We start from the raw sequence: 16,312 nt of genomic DNA on the forward strand, positions 1-16,312 counted from the left end.
GGCCTCTGCTCCTCTGAGGGGACTTCGGGCCTCTGCTCCTCTGAGGGTCTAGTTGGACCGGTGCTGCTGCAGCCAGATGTGGGTCTGATCAGGTTATTAGACTGACAGGAATTACTCGCCACCTGCTGAGGTGTCCTGATGGGCTCAGGCTCCACGCTCTGTGTCGTCACAGTAAAAGCAGACGTGGATGGACTCTCTTCATCCTCCTCCTCCGAGGATTCTGTGGAATCCAGGTCATCTAGGCCAGTCCTGTAACCATGGCAACAGTTATCATTTGGGCTGTAACTGTCATTCATTTTTCAAATAAAGTTTTATTTAAAAGGAAGACTGACCAAAAACCAGTCTCCACTGCCATCTTCATTTTCTTCTTCTTCTGTGGCTCGCTCTGATTGGTGCTTGGCCTCTTGGGGGTGGAGCCTTCACCTGCGTTTACCTGACAGCTGGAGGACACCTGCAGACCTGCAACACACATCTAAGTCACACACCAGCAGCCAGACTCACCCAAGCCTCGCTCTGCACCGGTTCTGACTTGTTACCTTTCAGCACTGAGTCCTCCAGCCTCTCACTCAGCTCATGGCACTGCTGCTGGTACTTCGGGTCGGTGAACTGATGTTTGGGCTCAGACAGTTTTCTCTGCAGACGCTCCAAACGCCGCTGCTCCTTCTCTGCTTCACGATCCGCCTGCTTCTTCAGCCACTCCGCCATCCTGCCAACACCACAGAAGAAGAAGGGCTGGACTGCTGCTTTGGTCTTCCAATAAACAAGTCAAGTTCTGTTCGGTCAGGAAAGCCTTAGACTCTAAACTCTGATTTTATTTAAAGACTTGTCTGAAACAAAACAAATAGCTTCCAACATAGCTGTCCACTTCCTGCTGAGACACCCTTCACTTCCTGTTAAGCCAAACTTCAAACTTGCTTGTTAGGCTGCCTTCAGGCCCAGGCCTAGCTTGCAAGAGATCTGTGATCAATGGGATTTGCCTAATTAAAATAAGGTTAATAATAACAAATTGCACTTCCTGCCGTGACACCCTTCATTTTCTGCTAAGATGGCAAAAAAAAAAAAAAAAACTTCCGGCCGAGACAAACTTCACTTCCTGCCGGGACAAACTTCACTTTCTGCCGGGACAAACTTCACTTCCTGTGTGGTGACATGATGCCTGAGGGCCGTTGCAAGGCAGCCGATTTCAGCTGCAAGAGTGGGTGCAACTTACTCTTTCTCGTGGTTCACGTCTCGAAGCCGCCGGCCGCTCAGATCCCTACAGGCCTCCCGATTGGTTGTCTTCTCAATCTGAGCGCCCAGAGCTCGCAGCATCGACCCAAAACCTGAAACACAAAATAGTTAGTCACTGACCACATTCTCCAACCACGGGACAGATCTAATTCCTGGAACTGACCTCCCTTCCCTCCACTGAGGCGAGGCTCCAGGCGATAGACAGCTCCATGTTGAAGAGGATCCTCAAGGTGAGACAGTCGGCCATTTGACGTGACATAGAAGTCCTGAAACTGTGAAGAACCGGATCAATGGAGGTTCTGACAAAGTAAACAAAAATAGAACCTGTGGTACTATCAGAACCTGCCGTTGCTCATGAGTCAGCAAGTTTTTAAAATATGATTACCGGTACTAGTGTTTGTTGACTTTCTGCCTATCAGGCAGTCAGGGAGTGAAAGACAAGTATGTGGTTACCACGGTAACTACAGTTTTGATTAGAGTTTTTAAAAAATCCACACGTCACTTCTTGTTTAGGCTCAGATGATTCCAGAGAAGCTGCAAAAGTTTAGTTGTTCCAAAGACTTCTTCAGTCTGAGGAGCTGCAGTAAACTCTTTAAGCAGCACCTTCACCCACCTGAACATTAAGCAGCACCTCTGCCCACCTGAACATTAAGCAGCACCTCTGCCCACCTGAACATTAAGCAGCACCTTCACCCACCTGAACATTAAGCAGCACCTTCACCCACCTGAACATTAAGCAGCACCTTCACCCACCTGAACAGTTCTGGCTGTAACAGCTTCAGTCAGTTTGAACCCATTTCCCTCATTTTTAAATGTTGGTCATAGCAGGAAACCCTCTGGTTCCCCTGCTGATCCCATCCATGTGTCGTTTTTTTAAACACGTTTTACCCTCGATTGGACCCTCTGTTCTTGCCATTATAAATACTATTGCTACAAGTGTGGTCCCTGTTTAAATATGCAGTAGTAAATCCATTAATTATGAAACCTGGACTTGACCCTTCAACTTTCTCAAATTTCAGACCAATCTCAAAACTTCCCTTTCTTCCCGGAGAAAATGGTTTTTATTCAAGTAAATGAGTTTTTGATGGGAACTGATTTTATTTTTTTTTTAGCTCTTTTAGTCTGGTTTTACACAACTTCACACACTTCATTAGAATCAGACTTTATAAAGAACAATCTTTCATTGTTCAAACTTTCCAAGTTTTTCTCACTGGATAAAATGTTTTGAAAATTCTAACCATTTACTTTTCCTTAATACTCTTACTTTAAGTACATTTTATAAGATAAATTTACTTTTGATACTTAAGTACATTGAATGTCCGATACTTTAAGACTTTTACTTAAGTATTAATTTTAAATGAGACTTGAGTAATTTTATAGTAAGATACTTGTACTTTCACTGAAGTGTCTCTTTGAGGTACTTTATACAAGACTACTGCTTATAAGAAACGTTTCAACAAAAAAGAATCAGTCCAGAGGACCTGACTCACAAAATTAAAGTAAAATAAACGTATCTGTAAAATTCATTAGCATCCGTTAGCACAGAAGTTTATCGGTGACCAACAACACATCGGTCCGATTTAACATTTTAAACCCAGATTAGCCTTTGGTTCCGGATCAGTCCGGTGTAAAAACAATCACCTGCTCCGGAAAGAACCTGTCCAGAACGTCTCTGACCGCCGAACCGACAGAAAACACGAAGGAAGAACATCTTAAAGTCGGAGTCGCAACAAACACCTCCATTTTACTTGAGACCAAGTACACTTAATGCGCATGCGCACTCATTTGTACCGTTGAGGTAAATACGTCATCACGTACGTTGCCACGGCGCCAGGTTAGGCCTTATTACCTGAACCCCACACTCACTGCTCGGATGAGGAGCAAAACGTCTTCTGTTACAAATAAAGTCCACTTGTTCTTGTACTGAACGTTTTTTGAACACAAAGCAGGACCAGAAATCAAAACGAGATTCAACAGCCATAAAAATATTAATAATTGATGGTCCAGTTGTTTTCTATTTAGATTATCAGGTCCTGGAGACACACCCACCTAATAAACTTTATAACGGAGTGAAATCTAATTATTTTGCTTAAATTATTATATAGTCTAGAAGAATAAATAAATGTTTATTTGTCTTGTTGAAATACGGTATTTCAGAAACAATCGTGGATAAAAAATTTTCACATCTTTTTAAACGTGCTGAACTCGTGTTACCATGAATTTAATCCTGTCTCTGTCTGTTTTATGATTTAGGAAAAAAAATCATTTAAAGTTTTTAATATTTAAACTTTTATTTTAACTGAAAATCGTTTTTTTTTTTTATCAAGAAGCAGTTCTGCCTTTAGCCGCCAGGCGGCTCCGACATTACCGGAAGTGATTGCCCGACATTACCGGAAGTGATTGCCATCTTCTTCCGGTGCAGAAAGACAACATGGCAGCCTTGTGCAGACTCAGGTTTGGTGGTCGTTCTGCGGTTCGGTTCATCCGGACCTTCAGTTCGGACTCCGAGGACAGACCCAGGTCCGGGTTAGCCGCCTCCTTCGAGCAGCAGGCGGAGCTCCGGCGGGAGAAGAAGAGCACCTCCGCCGGCCTGAGCGACCCCTCCTCCTCGAAGGAGGAGAGCTTCGCCTCGTTGCTGCGCCGCTCCGCCTTTATTCAGATGGGTCCGGTCAAGAACCAGTTGGTGGTCGGGAAGATCGTCCATGTGGTCCAGAACGACCTGTACATCGACTTTGGAGGGAAGTTCCACTGCGTCTGCCGGCGGCCCACGTCAGGAAATAGGCTGCAGCGGGGCTCCAGAGTCCGGCTGCTGCTCCAGGACCTGGAGCTCACGGCCCGTTTCCTGGGATCCATAACCGACACCACGCTGCTGGAGGCTCAAGCGGTGCTGCTCGGCTCGGTGACAGTAGGGGACCCTAACACCGGAACTGAGACTGTGCGGGACCCTGAGCATCTGCACGATCATTAAAACAGACTAGAGGAGCAGAAAGATCGGGTTCGGGTCTGGAGATGTTGTTTGTTTGTTTGTTTGTTTACAGACTGAAAAAGGTTCTGTCTGTAACTCATCTTGTTTGTTCATATTAAATATAAAGAATCAAACCACTTCAATCCACTTTGGGTCCGGTTTTTCTGTGAGACTACTAATCCCCAGCCGGGACGTTCACCTGATACTGCTGAAAAATCAACGATGTCTAAATTTAACATTTTATTCCTGTTTCACTTCATCAAACAAACTTTTTTTTTAAAAGTACGATTTTTAAATAATAATCTTTATTGAACAAATGTCAAATATACAACAAACGGGAATACAACACAAAGAGTCAGGGGTGTTGCCTGAACAAATAAATGCAAATATGAATTGTTTTAAGAACCTTTTTGTTGGTGGAGTCTGGTAAAGTTCCACATCCTTAAGAAAATGTGGTTTTATTTACAAATTTACATTTATGAATATAAAATGTAGCCAGAAGAATCAGCACATTTATTATATAAAAAATAATAATAATTTAACATCCATTCTGGGGGGAAAAAAAACCTGAATAAAACATTTTCCCATCGTAATGAAAAATATGTTTAATAATAAACCAGAACCAGAAATCTGCCCTTCCAGAACCTGTGTGTGAAAGAGCAATACCAAAAAAGGTGTCACAATTAAGAAACTGCAACTACTATTTATGTCTTAAATTTGACCATATAGTGAAGAAATTTAAATGACACTTCCTTCACCTTATTTATCAATCAACCTTTATTTATACAGGTAAATCCCATTGAGCCTCGAGGACTCATTTACAAGAGAGACCTGATTTCAACAAAGAAAGATGACAACAATGAACAACAGCAACAACAATAAGCAGTTATAAAAACTCATACTAGGTTTTTTTTTGTTTTTTTTTTAACAAATAGGATGGCTAAAAGGAAAAAGGTAACAAAACAACAAAAAAAAAACAGCTAGATTCCAAGACAAATGTATAAAACTAAAAACAGGAACATGTCTGCATTGGTCCCTGCCAGGAGTCCAACAGATTCTTAAAGCCACTTAGAGAGGTCAAGGTCGAGAGCTTCAAATCTTTTTGTAAGATATTCCAGTATTTAAAATTAAATATTGATGGATCATCCAGACTGTCTGGGATTCGACGGTTCCAATAAGACGTTGGACGAGACGATGAACAGTGCGTGTTCTCTTCTCGCTAGTGCCAAGTTCCTGTGAAAAGCTGATTTTTCTTGCTCATGACTCAGCTGGATCAGGAAGAGGAACAAGAGCAGTCAACGTTTTTATACGAGATTATCAAGCACCAGTGAGAAAATGAGCTGTGCATGATATGGTGTAAGAGTCCAGATAGAAGTTGGGTTTTTAAGAAAGTGTTACATTTTGAGTGCGCTGTTTAAGGTGGAGAAATCCAGAACGTTAAAAGCTCACCTGATTATTCAACACAACAGTTTTTCTAATATAATGTGCACAATTTTTCCACGTAAAATTTAAAAAAAGTATATGTTTACTGATTTTATTATCTAAATGTAAGGCGAGAGCAGCGCATGTCCGTCAGGATAACCCTTCACCTTTGGTAATTTCACTCTACCTTTTAGAGATAAATCCCTCTGTAGCCACCGCTTGGATTTATTTTGGGTTTTCTGTATAAATGGAGTAAAATTATAGAGGAGCATCTTAACTTTTGGTATCTGGAGATTAAAAGTCCTAAGTATGTGACTTCTTGTTTAACCGATATTACAGATGACATTTGCTGAGCAGTCTGCATTTCACTTTTTTTTTTTAATTTAGTCATAAACCAGAGGCCTTGGAGAAGTCATCAGTCACCTAAAGCAAGAGGGGTATGGTTTGCATTCCTTAAAATATCTGTTGTGTCATCAGCTAGCTAATGAGCTCCTTATTAGCTATGGTGACTCCCTGTACAGCACTACTGGAGCTATTGTTAGAGTTTGTGCACAAAGCAGGAATAAATATGGTGAAATGGGACATCCTTGTCGAGTACCACGTCTCAGGTCAAGTCTGGGGGTGGAGCAATTTCCCATTTTGATGCAACTATAGACATTAGAGAATAAGGTTTCGACAGCTTTGCAAAAAAAATAAAATCTTCAAAAGCCAAATTTTTGCAGAAAATGAAAAATAATTTGATGTTCGATTGTGTCAGGCTATATGGAAATCCAGGAAGAGAACATTCGGTAACTATCGTCAGGTATCAAGTCGTAATGATGTAGATCTAAAACTAGTCTGATGATTTTAGAGATGTGTCTGTTTCTCATAAAGCTCGACTGTGTCTCATCAATAACTGTGTCCAAGACCTCTTTAATTATTAGCAAATATTAAAGCCACAATCTTATAATCATGATTGAGTAGACAAGTCTCCAATTATAAATAATAATAATAATAAAGTTGTACTTTAGCTTTTTGAAATATTTACCCTTTTCAGCCATTTTTATTATTACAGAAAATGAATTGAGCTCATTTGACATGCTTCATTACACAATTTTGTTCCACCACATGGATGCAAATGGCAATAAAGAAAACCTTGACCTTCAAATCTTTAAATCTGTTTAACTTTTACTGCTTCTTTTACATTTTGATCTGGTTCAGCTTCTTTCAGCTTTCTTGTGCAAATTTAAACTTATTTGAGCATGCATCAGGTTATTTTCAGCTACTTTCAGCTGTTGCTTTTAGCTGTTTTGTGCTCCTTTCAGATTCTTTCTGCTAAAACATTTTTGTGCTTCTTCTAACTTATTTACGCTAATTTCAGCTTGTTATGCTCCTTTCAGCTTATTTCTACTGATTTTTCTGCTATTTCCACTATTTGGTTGTTTTTATGCTAATCTTAGCTTTTTCAGCTAATTCCATACTTTTTGTGCTCATTTCTGTGTTTTTCAGCCTAATTGAGCAAAATTGTGCGCTTACTTCCTTCTGGTAGTTTAATCTTCTTTATCCTTTTTAGCTAATTTCAGCCATTTTCTCGATAATTTCAGCTTTTCTCAATTTCCACGTTTTGTGCATTTCTGCTTCTTTTAGCCTAATTGGGCAAACGTGTTCTGTCTGCTTTCTTCTGTTAATTTAAGCTTGTTCTAACATTTCAGCTAACTTTTTTACATTTTTTTAGCTAATTTCAGCTGTTTTCAGATAAATTCAAGTTTTTTGTGGTAATTTCAGCCTAATTAATTACTTTATGCTCATTTCAGCTTGATATTCTCCTTTCAGCTTTTTTCTGCTAGTTTCATTTTTTTCTGCTATTTTAGCTACTATTGAACTGTTTTATGCTTATTTTAGCCTTTTCAGCTAATTACACATTTTGCAGCTCTTTCCGCTTCCTTCTAGTAGTTTAAGCTTCTTTCTGCCTTTTCAGCCACTTTGTGGCTTTTTTTTGGTTGCTAATTTCTGCTTATTTAAACTTAATTCAGCAGTCTTCTTTCTGCTTTCTTTTGCTAATTTAGGCTAGTTCTTCCATTTCAGCTAAATACAGTATGTTTTTAGTTAATTTCAGCTGTTTTTCCAGCATGTTCTGCTGCAATAAGCATTCATACTTTTGCAGGAAATGCAATTTCTCTAGTTAATTTTACTGCCTCAAAACTGAATAAAGGGAAATGAGCCCAAATTAGGACTGAGATTACTCTGACATGTGGCTGGCTGTTGGTCATGTGTCAAAGGTCAGAGGTTAAGTAAATCACACACAGACAGCAGATTTGTTTCAGTCAACTTTAATTAGTTTCACACCTGAAAACTTCACCTGCCGTGGGACAAATAAACTCGCTGCTCTGACTCTCAGGTGGCAGGTGAAGACAAACAGCAGCAGTTAAAGCAGTGAGGACTTCTAGCTCCCTCTGTGTGAGGAAGAGGCAGTAGCTCAGATACTGGAGCGTTCTGGTGAGGGACCTGGTTAGAGGGCTTGTCAGAGGACTAGTATGTCTCAGGTTTTACCTGAGCTTTAAAATCCATGCAGGTTAATCAGTTTTAAATATTAATATGTTGTGTATATTTGGTTATATTTTATACATGTATATGTAATTGAGACTGAACTGAGACAGCTATAATTATACTGTAGTACAAAGTGTGGCATTATTGTGGTACCAACGCAAACTATCTGTAGTACTCTGTTGTTTTACTGTAATTTTACGAGTATTGGCTAATGCAGTTGTAGTAATACTGTAGTAATACTGTAGTACCTAACTGTATTATAATTGTAGAGCCTATAGTAAGGACAGTGTTGCAGCATGTAGTAAGTCTATATAGTACAGTTTGTAGTACAGTCTGTATTGCAGACTGTATTACAGTCTACTGTACAGACAGTGGTATAGCCTATATTACAGTCTGTAGTCATTCTATAACACTGTCTATAGTGCAGTCTGTAGTAAAGTCTGGGTTACAGTCATTGGTGCAATCTATAGTAAAGTCTTTAGTACGATTTATAGTACAATCTGTGGCACAGTCTTTAATACAGTCTTTAGTACAATCTATAGTACAGTCTAGTACAGTCTTTAGTGCAGTCTATAGCAAAATATATAGTACAGTCTTTAGTACAGTCTGCAGTATATGCACAGTCTTTAGTACAGTCTATATTGCATAGCACAATCTATAGTACAATATAAAGTACAGTCTATAGTTCAATCTATAGTACAGTCTATATTGCAGTCTGTAGTACAGTTTATATTAAAGTATGTGGTACAGTGTAGTAGTCTGTGGTACAGTCTTTAGTGCAATATAATTTAGTGTGGTATAAAAAGTATTCAGTACAATCTATAGTACAGTCTTTAGTGTAATCTATAGTACAGTCTATATTACAGTCTAGTTCAGACTATAGTACAATACAGTAAAGTGTTTAGTACAGTCTGTGGTACAGTCTGTAGTACAGTCTGTAGTACAATCTATAGTACAGTCTACAGTACAGTCTTTAGTATAGTTTATAGTACATTAAGTAGTACAGTCTTTAGTACAGTATGTGGTACAGTTTTAACTACAGTCTATAGTAGTGTGTATAGTACAGTATTTAGTACAGTCTATAGTACAATCTGTGGTACAGTCCGTAGTACAGTCTATAGTAGTCTGTGGTACTGTCTATAGTACATTGAGTAGAACAGTCAATAGTACAGTCAGTAGTAACAGTGTGTGGTACAGTTTTTAGTACAGTAGCAGAGTTGCAGTGCAGCTGCTGTAGGCTGCCTCTGTGGTAGTAGTCAGTTGTTGATCTTCTCCTGATCATCCTGGGTGTGGGGTGTTCTGTATTTCAGCCACACATGGTCACAAAGAGCCACTGAGGAAACAAACAAACAAATAAACAAACAAACAAACAAACATTAAACAGAAGACACTGGTTCCCTGAGCTCCTAATGCAGTAAGTCCTGACAACAAACATGAGAGAGTTAAACATGTTAGTATCATGTGACTGACTTGAAGAATCACCAACACACCTGGACAGGTGTGCTGGTATTTCAGATGTTTTGTTTTCCAGCTGCTCCCTTCTGCAGAGGCCACCACAGTGAGCAAACTTACACTAAACACTTGATAATTGTTTTACACATGTAGGGTGATATGGGGCTGGATATATATTGTAAATTATTAGTTATGAGTTAAGCTCATAAGATATGTATTTGTTATGCAAATAACCTTGTGTAAATTATTAGTTATGAGTTAAGCTAATAAGATATGTATTTATTATGCAAATAACCTCGTTGTGTGGGAACCACCTCTCTTGGAGTGGAAAAATCAGTCTCTATTTAACCCCAAATTAATGTAAACCGAAAGGTGAGTTCTTTTCTCGTGTTTAAAGGGCATCAAATCAGTTAATACACACAGATATGCTAAAATAATCACAAATTCAGTTGATTTTATGTATTTTATTATAAAAATAATAATCTATGATATGTGATGACGATTATGCATAACAAAAGTTAACTGAATAACAAATAGCTTTGCATCAAAGGTCTAATTGATTATTCAACTCAGTGAAACTTAAAAGGCAGATTTTGGACTGGTTGCTGTTTTGTGAAGTGGTAAAAAAAATTGTGTCTAAGGTGAGCAGTAGTTTGTCTGATAAGAATATTGTGATGTAGTGTCACCAGAAAGGCCTCAAAAGTCTCTTGTCCTACCAGGATGAGATGCCAGAATGGTCCGACAGCTGCTTAAAATGGTACCAGCCCAGATGTTCCAGTTAACTTTTGAGGCTTAAGTCTTCTCAAAGTTCACCTGTCATCTTAGAGGGACGAGGGTCCATATGGGAGTCAGCTGGGATTTACCACTCTGCGGTGTGATGGTTCTGGTTCGGCCAGGTTCTGTGTCTTTCTCTCGTCCTGAGACGTCTGCAGAAAGGATGCTTCTCTCCTGAATTCTCTTCATAGGATGTCTCTCTAGGAGGATGCGTCTTTCTCTGAAGTTTGCTCAAAGTCCAGTGAAGTGTGTAGAAGTGAAGAAGTAGAAGAAGAAGTGAAAAGTGCAACTTAACTGTCTGTGTGTTACAGATTGACTTTGGTCCACCTCAGGAGGGGGTGGTCCTAACTCTTTGTCATGTTTTTATAAAGGTTTCTTAAATAAATATATAGTCCCTTTCTCTGCCTTAAAAGTCACTCTTCTTTTAAAAGAGGACAATAAGACAAATGATTATCTTAAAGAGGCAGCACGGTGGCGCAACTGGTAGAGCTGCTGCCTCTCAGCGAGCAAGTCCCTGGTTCAAACCCCAGTCCAGGGGCCTTTCTGGGTGGAGTTTGCATGTTCTCTCCGTGCATGCGTGGGTTTTCTCCGGGTACTCCGGTTTCCTCCCACAGACCAAAAACATGCATGTTAGGCTGATTGGTAACTCTAAATTGTCCCTTGGTGAGAGAGAGAATGGCTGTTTGTCTCATTTGTCTCTATGTGGCCCTGTGATGGACTTGCGACCCATCCAGGGTGTACCCCGCCCCTCGCACAGTGATCGCTGGACATGGGCACCGGCGACCCCCGTGACCCAAAATGGAAGAAGCGGGTAAAGATAATGGATGGATTATCATAAAGAGAGATTACTTAAAACACACATTTTCATGAATAAACATTCAGGTATAAAATAAAACAGAAATTACATATTGAAATTAATAACATGCAATGTTTCACCAAAAAGTGACGCTGTCCATCTCCTGAAAAGGGAATGTCATTAAACAAAGGGTTCTTCAATGTGTTATCGTCATGGGAACGAGTTCTGAGAGGAATACCCCTTCCTGATAAAGGCAAAATCTTAACGTAGCAAGTTCGGATGTTTCGAAACTTCGAGGTCAGTTGAACCAAAACTCTCATTAAACGATCTGTCCGTTTCATGGGAAATGAGTTCATAGTGACAGGTTTTTTTTTTTACATTGACATTAGTTCAGCTGAGAAGTTTGTGAGCTGAGTTGAACACCTGCAAAACAATGTCTGTTTGTTCCCAAGGGAATACATGAATCTTAGTTTAACAGTTTCAAACACAAAAACACATGAATGATGTTTGTTTGAGCTGAGGTGAACTGTTTCTGAGGTGGTGGTCCCCTACACACAGGATGCCCTTCCTGACAGAACCTGGGCTCAAACCCACAGCAAAAGCACTATGAGTCTGCAGCACTGACCACCAAGCTACTGCACTACCAGCTGTTTCAGGCGTTCAAACACATTATTGTACGGTGAATGTTAGGTACCTCGAGGACGTTCAACTCCACCACTCCTGTTCCATCTCTGTCCAGGCCCTGGAACGTCCCTAAGGAAGACACTGGATCAGTTCTGGATGATATAAATTCATGCTTAAGTCTTGACATTGGACCCGTCAGAACCTGGTTCTGTACGTACTGAACATAGCCTCCAGCTTGATGAGGCAGCAGGTGAAGTTGTCGAAGTCAATGATCTCTTTGTCAGCATATCGAGCGATTAGCATCTGGTACAGCTTGTTGTTCAGCCTGAATCCTGCAGATGGAGCAGATCTCAGGTCAGATCCATCAAACCGAGTCCACTTAGACCAAAACACCAACGTTCAGAACCAACAGAACTCACCGCCATTCTCCAGCGCCAATCGCATCTCATAGGAGCTCATGCTGCCAGACTTATCCAGATCAAACTCTCTGAAGATTGCCTGAAACACAAGACCATCATGTTTCAGTCTAAATGGGTTTTACCTGGTTTCATCAGGTCCTCGTGCTGCTAGACCTGAAACAACCAGGTCCTCGTGCTGCCTGGACTTGATTCTACACAGGTTTACATGTTGAATCAGAACCAGAGATGATGGTCAACTCACCAGCCACTTCCTGATCCTGTTCCAAAGGATCTGAAACTCCAGCAGACCGAGCCGAGCGCTGCCGTCTTTCTGAGGTCCAGTCAAGGTAGATCAGGGTCTATGTCTGTTGACCCCACAGACCAGCAGCACCAGACCCGTTCCAAGAGTGGACTCGGAAGATCAGCATATATGATCTGACCCAGATTCTGACTGACCCCAGATCTGAACCTAAATGAACCCTGACTAACCCTGACTGAACCAAGACCTGATCTGACCCTGACTGAACCAAGACCTGATCTGACCCTGACTGAACCAAGACCTGATCTGACCCTGACTGAACCAAGACCCAAATCTGTCAGGACCTGGTTCAGGCAGGTTTCGGTCTTTACCGGTCCTGTTGGACTGAGTGAGGATACATCCATGATGCTGACCATGGCCCTGCAGGACTCCATACTGAATCCATCAGTCTGCAGGTCTCGGTCTGCAGTCACAGGTAAAAACCAAGAATCAGGTTCAGAACGATCAACCTAAAGCACCAAGACTGAAACTGTCTTGTACAGTTTTAGGTGAGACTCACGTCTGGCCACAACTTTGTTGAGGACAGTTCTGAGTTCTCGAACTGAGATCTCCATGTCCTGAAAACAGAAAACAGAGTCCCCCACAGATTACGGATCTGTTTGGATCCACACTCAGAACAGAGTACCCGGAGAGGTCACAACTGGTTCTTCAGAAACTGGACTCACGTCTCCAGACAGCTGAGCGAACATGGACCTGAAGGAGTCGTCAATGTCACTCTCAGAGATTTCTTCCTGCAGAGAAGAGGAAGAACAGAAAGCTCTTTAGAACAGAAGCATCTTCTGTGATTGGACACCTTTAAAGACGAGTGTCCCACCTCCTTGTCCAGGTCTGCCACCACGGTGTCGTCCATGTCCCTGCAGACATTCACACAGTCCCTCAGAAGAAAAAACTAATAACAAACAAAACGTGAAATGATTCTTGCTGAACTCACCTGGACTCAGACTGTTTCTCTGTAAAGACCCTCAGGACAAAGTCCGCCTCCTTCGAGGGTTCGAATGTGGACGGGACAATCAGGTACTCGCCAGGTGGGAGGCGGAGCCTGGCGCTCACCTCTCTCAGATTGATGAAGGTCTCAGAGCGAGCACAGGAGGACTGCCTTAGGAAAAACTCCTTCTTCATGTGGACACTGGGAGAATCTTGGACCTATCGGATCACCAAACGGAGGGACGGAAAAGTTAAGTACAAAACAATTAAAAATAAAAAAATGTTTTGCTGAAGACCTCTCCTCTTCAGGAATCTGTCAACGAGAGAAACTGAGAGGGAGATAAGTCAGAACCAGAACTACCTGCACTGATATCAGAATGTTGCTACTTGACTAACAGAAGGTTCTGGTGAGCACCCTCTGCTACAGGTCAGGATGAAGAGCCATCCTCTTCCTCAGCCTCACGGGCCTCTTCAGCAGTGGTTCTGGTTCTGGAGCCTAACATGGTTGCAGAACATTTTACAACATTTTGAACAGTGTTCAGTTGTTGTGCAATTTAATTTTTGTTTCTTGAAGTGTAATAGTGCAAATTGTTTTATTCTGAAAAGGTTTGGACCTTCTTTGATACGTGTGTAGTTTAATTTGTGTTTTGATCAAAGAGCAATTGTTGAACAGATTTCCTTATTTATCAGTGCAATTTAGAAATGCCTTATTTTAATTGTGTTTCTTTTCTACAGTATTTAACTTTTGTATTGTACTATATACCTTTAAATTCATAGTGTACAGTATTTATGTGTCATACTCTGTGTGTTTACAGTTTTATTCTAGTTTCTTCAATTTTGTTTTATTAATAAAATATTCATAGAAACTTTGAGTGTCTGTGAAGGAAAATGGAAAATCTAAATGAAATGTCATGGAGTGTGTCCGTGTCCCCGAGGGTGGGGGCGTTTTGCCCAGGGCATCAAACAGGCTAGGACCGGCCCTGAGAACAGATATGTGATTTCAGTGGCGGTGGTTGTTAGAGGGCCATCAAAACTCATGGCAGCAGAACCTTCAGTTCAGTGAACTTCTGGTACCTTATAAATAGCAAAGCCAATGGTGTGCATGTCCTGTCCATGTTGGCGGTAGCGGCGGCGATCCTTCTGCATTAGAGCCACCAGGAAGCTGCAGGCAGCCTCGTCATCCTCAGGGTTATCATCTTCCTCCAGCAGAGAGATTTTATACTGAGGATTGATCCAGAAGGTGTCTGCAGAGAGGCATCATGGGACATGTAGAGAAATTGAGACGTTTATTTTCTAAACCTGACATCCCAGTGGCTTTCAAGTCCCAAAATACATTACGGAAAAGACTGGTCCATCCCAAAGATCCAGTCCCCCGGCACAAACAGAGTAATGTTGTGTATGCTGTTCAGTGTCAGGAGGGCTGTGATCAGTCTTACATCGGGGAAACTAAACAGCCACTGGCCAAAAGGATGGCCCAGCACAGAAGATCAACATCATCAGGCCAGGACTCTGCGGTCTACACTCATCTCCAGGCCAGCGGTCACTCTTTCAGAGATGAAGATGTTCACATCCTTGATAGAGAGGAACGATGGTTTGAGAGAGGAGAAAAGGAGGCCATCTTAGTGAAAAGAAACAGTCTATCGTTAAACGGGGTGGAGGCCTCCATGTCCATGTGTTGTGTCAAGTGTTCAACTGTCCCCCTCTTACAATGCTGTTATTGCTAGTATCACTCAGCCCCCTGTGAATAGCAAACAGCCATCAGTGTGCTAATGATCCATTGTTAGGCTGATGGTCCTCCTTGATCATGTGAGCAGCTGGTTTTGGTTGTCAGCAGCAATCTGGTTGATCCACTGCGAGAAGGTGCTATTTATAAGACTGAGCTGAATACAGCACCTCAGACTGAAGAAGTCTTTCGGATGAAAGACGAAACGTTTCTACAATTTTTTTTTTGAATGTCCAGAGGACCAGATTGAACTTTTTTAGAATAAACTACAATCAGTCAGTTCTGTAAATGACTCAGTCTCTTCCTGACTGAGTCAAATATAACCAACTAACCACTAACCAATAACACAATATGCTGTCCACTAATCTACAAACCTCTAACCACCTACTGACAGACCAACTAACCAACCATCTAATCAATCAACCAACCAACAGCATGCCATCCACTAATCTAAAAACCTCTAAGCACCTACAGACAAAACCACCCAACCAACCAATCAACAACATGCCATCAACTAATCTACAAACCTCTAAACACCAACCAACCAACAATATGCTGTACACTAATCTACAAACCTAACCACCTACTGACAGATCAACTAAGCAACCAACTAATCAATCAACCAACCAGCAACATGCCATCCACTAATCTAAAAACCTCTAAGCACCTACAGACCAACCAACCAACCAACCAATCAACAACATGCCACTCACAAATCTACAGATCTCTAACATCTACATACTGACCAAATAACCAACAAGCAACCAACCAACCAATAGACCAATTGACCAACCAAACAACAATATGCTGTACATTAATAAAAAAAAAACTACTAAGCAATGACGGACCAACCGACTGACCGACAGATCAACCAACCAACCAGCAACCAACTAACCAACCAGTCAATCAACTAATCAGACAACTAATCAACCAAACAACCAACAACATGCTGTATACTAATCAACAAGGAACTAACCAACTACTGCCCAATCAACCAACCAACTGACTAACCAACATGCCATTCACTAATCTACAAACCTCTAACTCCTGATTGACCAACCAACTAACCAACCACCCAACTAATCAACCAACAAATCAACCAACTAATCAACCAACATGCCATTCACTAATCTACAAATCTCTAACCAACTCCTGACTT

The 16,312-nt window shown here is 41.2% G+C and overlaps 3 protein-coding genes across 3 annotated transcripts in view; 1 reads left to right on the forward strand and 2 right to left on the reverse strand.

Annotated features, from left to right (window-relative positions):
* sde2 (SDE2 telomere maintenance homolog (S. pombe)) overlaps window positions 1-3,003 on the reverse strand; it is a 3,426-nt gene extending 423 nt beyond the window's left edge. The window contains exons 1-6 of the mRNA XM_037690479.1: window positions 2,872-3,003; window positions 1,394-1,502; window positions 1,211-1,322; window positions 537-706; window positions 333-459; window positions 24-249 (exon numbers count right to left, since the gene is read on the reverse strand). Coding sequence (XP_037546407.1) covers window positions 24-249; window positions 333-459; window positions 537-706; window positions 1,211-1,322; window positions 1,394-1,502; window positions 2,872-2,973 — 846 coding nt within the window. The 5' untranslated portion in view covers window positions 2,974-3,003. The remainder of the gene's footprint in view (window positions 1-23; window positions 250-332; window positions 460-536; window positions 707-1,210; window positions 1,323-1,393; window positions 1,503-2,871) is intronic.
* A 622-nt stretch (window positions 3,004-3,625) lies between these two features.
* Window positions 3,626-4,329, forward strand: mrps28 (mitochondrial ribosomal protein S28). Its single transcript, XM_037689651.1, has one exon. It carries the CDS (start codon window positions 3,662-3,664, stop codon window positions 4,196-4,198), a length of 537 nt encoding a protein of 178 aa, XP_037545579.1. The 5' UTR covers window positions 3,626-3,661; the 3' UTR covers window positions 4,199-4,329.
* A 5,084-nt stretch (window positions 4,330-9,413) lies between these two features.
* Window positions 9,414-16,312, reverse strand: part of LOC119422750 (calpain-1 catalytic subunit-like) — an 18,640-nt gene continuing 11,741 nt past the window's right edge. The window contains exons 11-21 of the mRNA XM_037690144.1: window positions 14,505-14,674; window positions 13,438-13,649; window positions 13,321-13,360; window positions 13,172-13,237; window positions 13,006-13,063; window positions 12,845-12,909; window positions 12,450-12,518; window positions 12,209-12,287; window positions 12,008-12,121; window positions 11,860-11,918; window positions 9,414-9,476 (exon numbers count right to left, since the gene is read on the reverse strand). Coding sequence (XP_037546072.1) covers window positions 9,450-9,476; window positions 11,860-11,918; window positions 12,008-12,121; window positions 12,209-12,287; window positions 12,450-12,518; window positions 12,845-12,909; window positions 13,006-13,063; window positions 13,172-13,237; window positions 13,321-13,360; window positions 13,438-13,649; window positions 14,505-14,674 — 959 coding nt within the window. The 3' untranslated portion in view covers window positions 9,414-9,449. The remainder of the gene's footprint in view (window positions 9,477-11,859; window positions 11,919-12,007; window positions 12,122-12,208; window positions 12,288-12,449; window positions 12,519-12,844; window positions 12,910-13,005; window positions 13,064-13,171; window positions 13,238-13,320; window positions 13,361-13,437; window positions 13,650-14,504; window positions 14,675-16,312) is intronic.

Source organism: Nematolebias whitei, chromosome 16 (genome assembly GCF_014905685.2).
Source record: "Nematolebias whitei isolate Nwh7 chromosome 16, NemWhi1, whole genome shotgun sequence".
Classification (NCBI taxonomy): domain Eukaryota; kingdom Metazoa; phylum Chordata; class Actinopteri; order Cyprinodontiformes; family Rivulidae; genus Nematolebias; species Nematolebias whitei.

Bases quoted from the DNA above. Each gene is read 5' to 3' on its own strand.
- mrps28 (XM_037689651.1), top strand. From the start codon at position 3,662: ATGGCAGCCTTGTGCAGACTCAGGTTTGGTGGTCGTTCTGCGGTTCGG.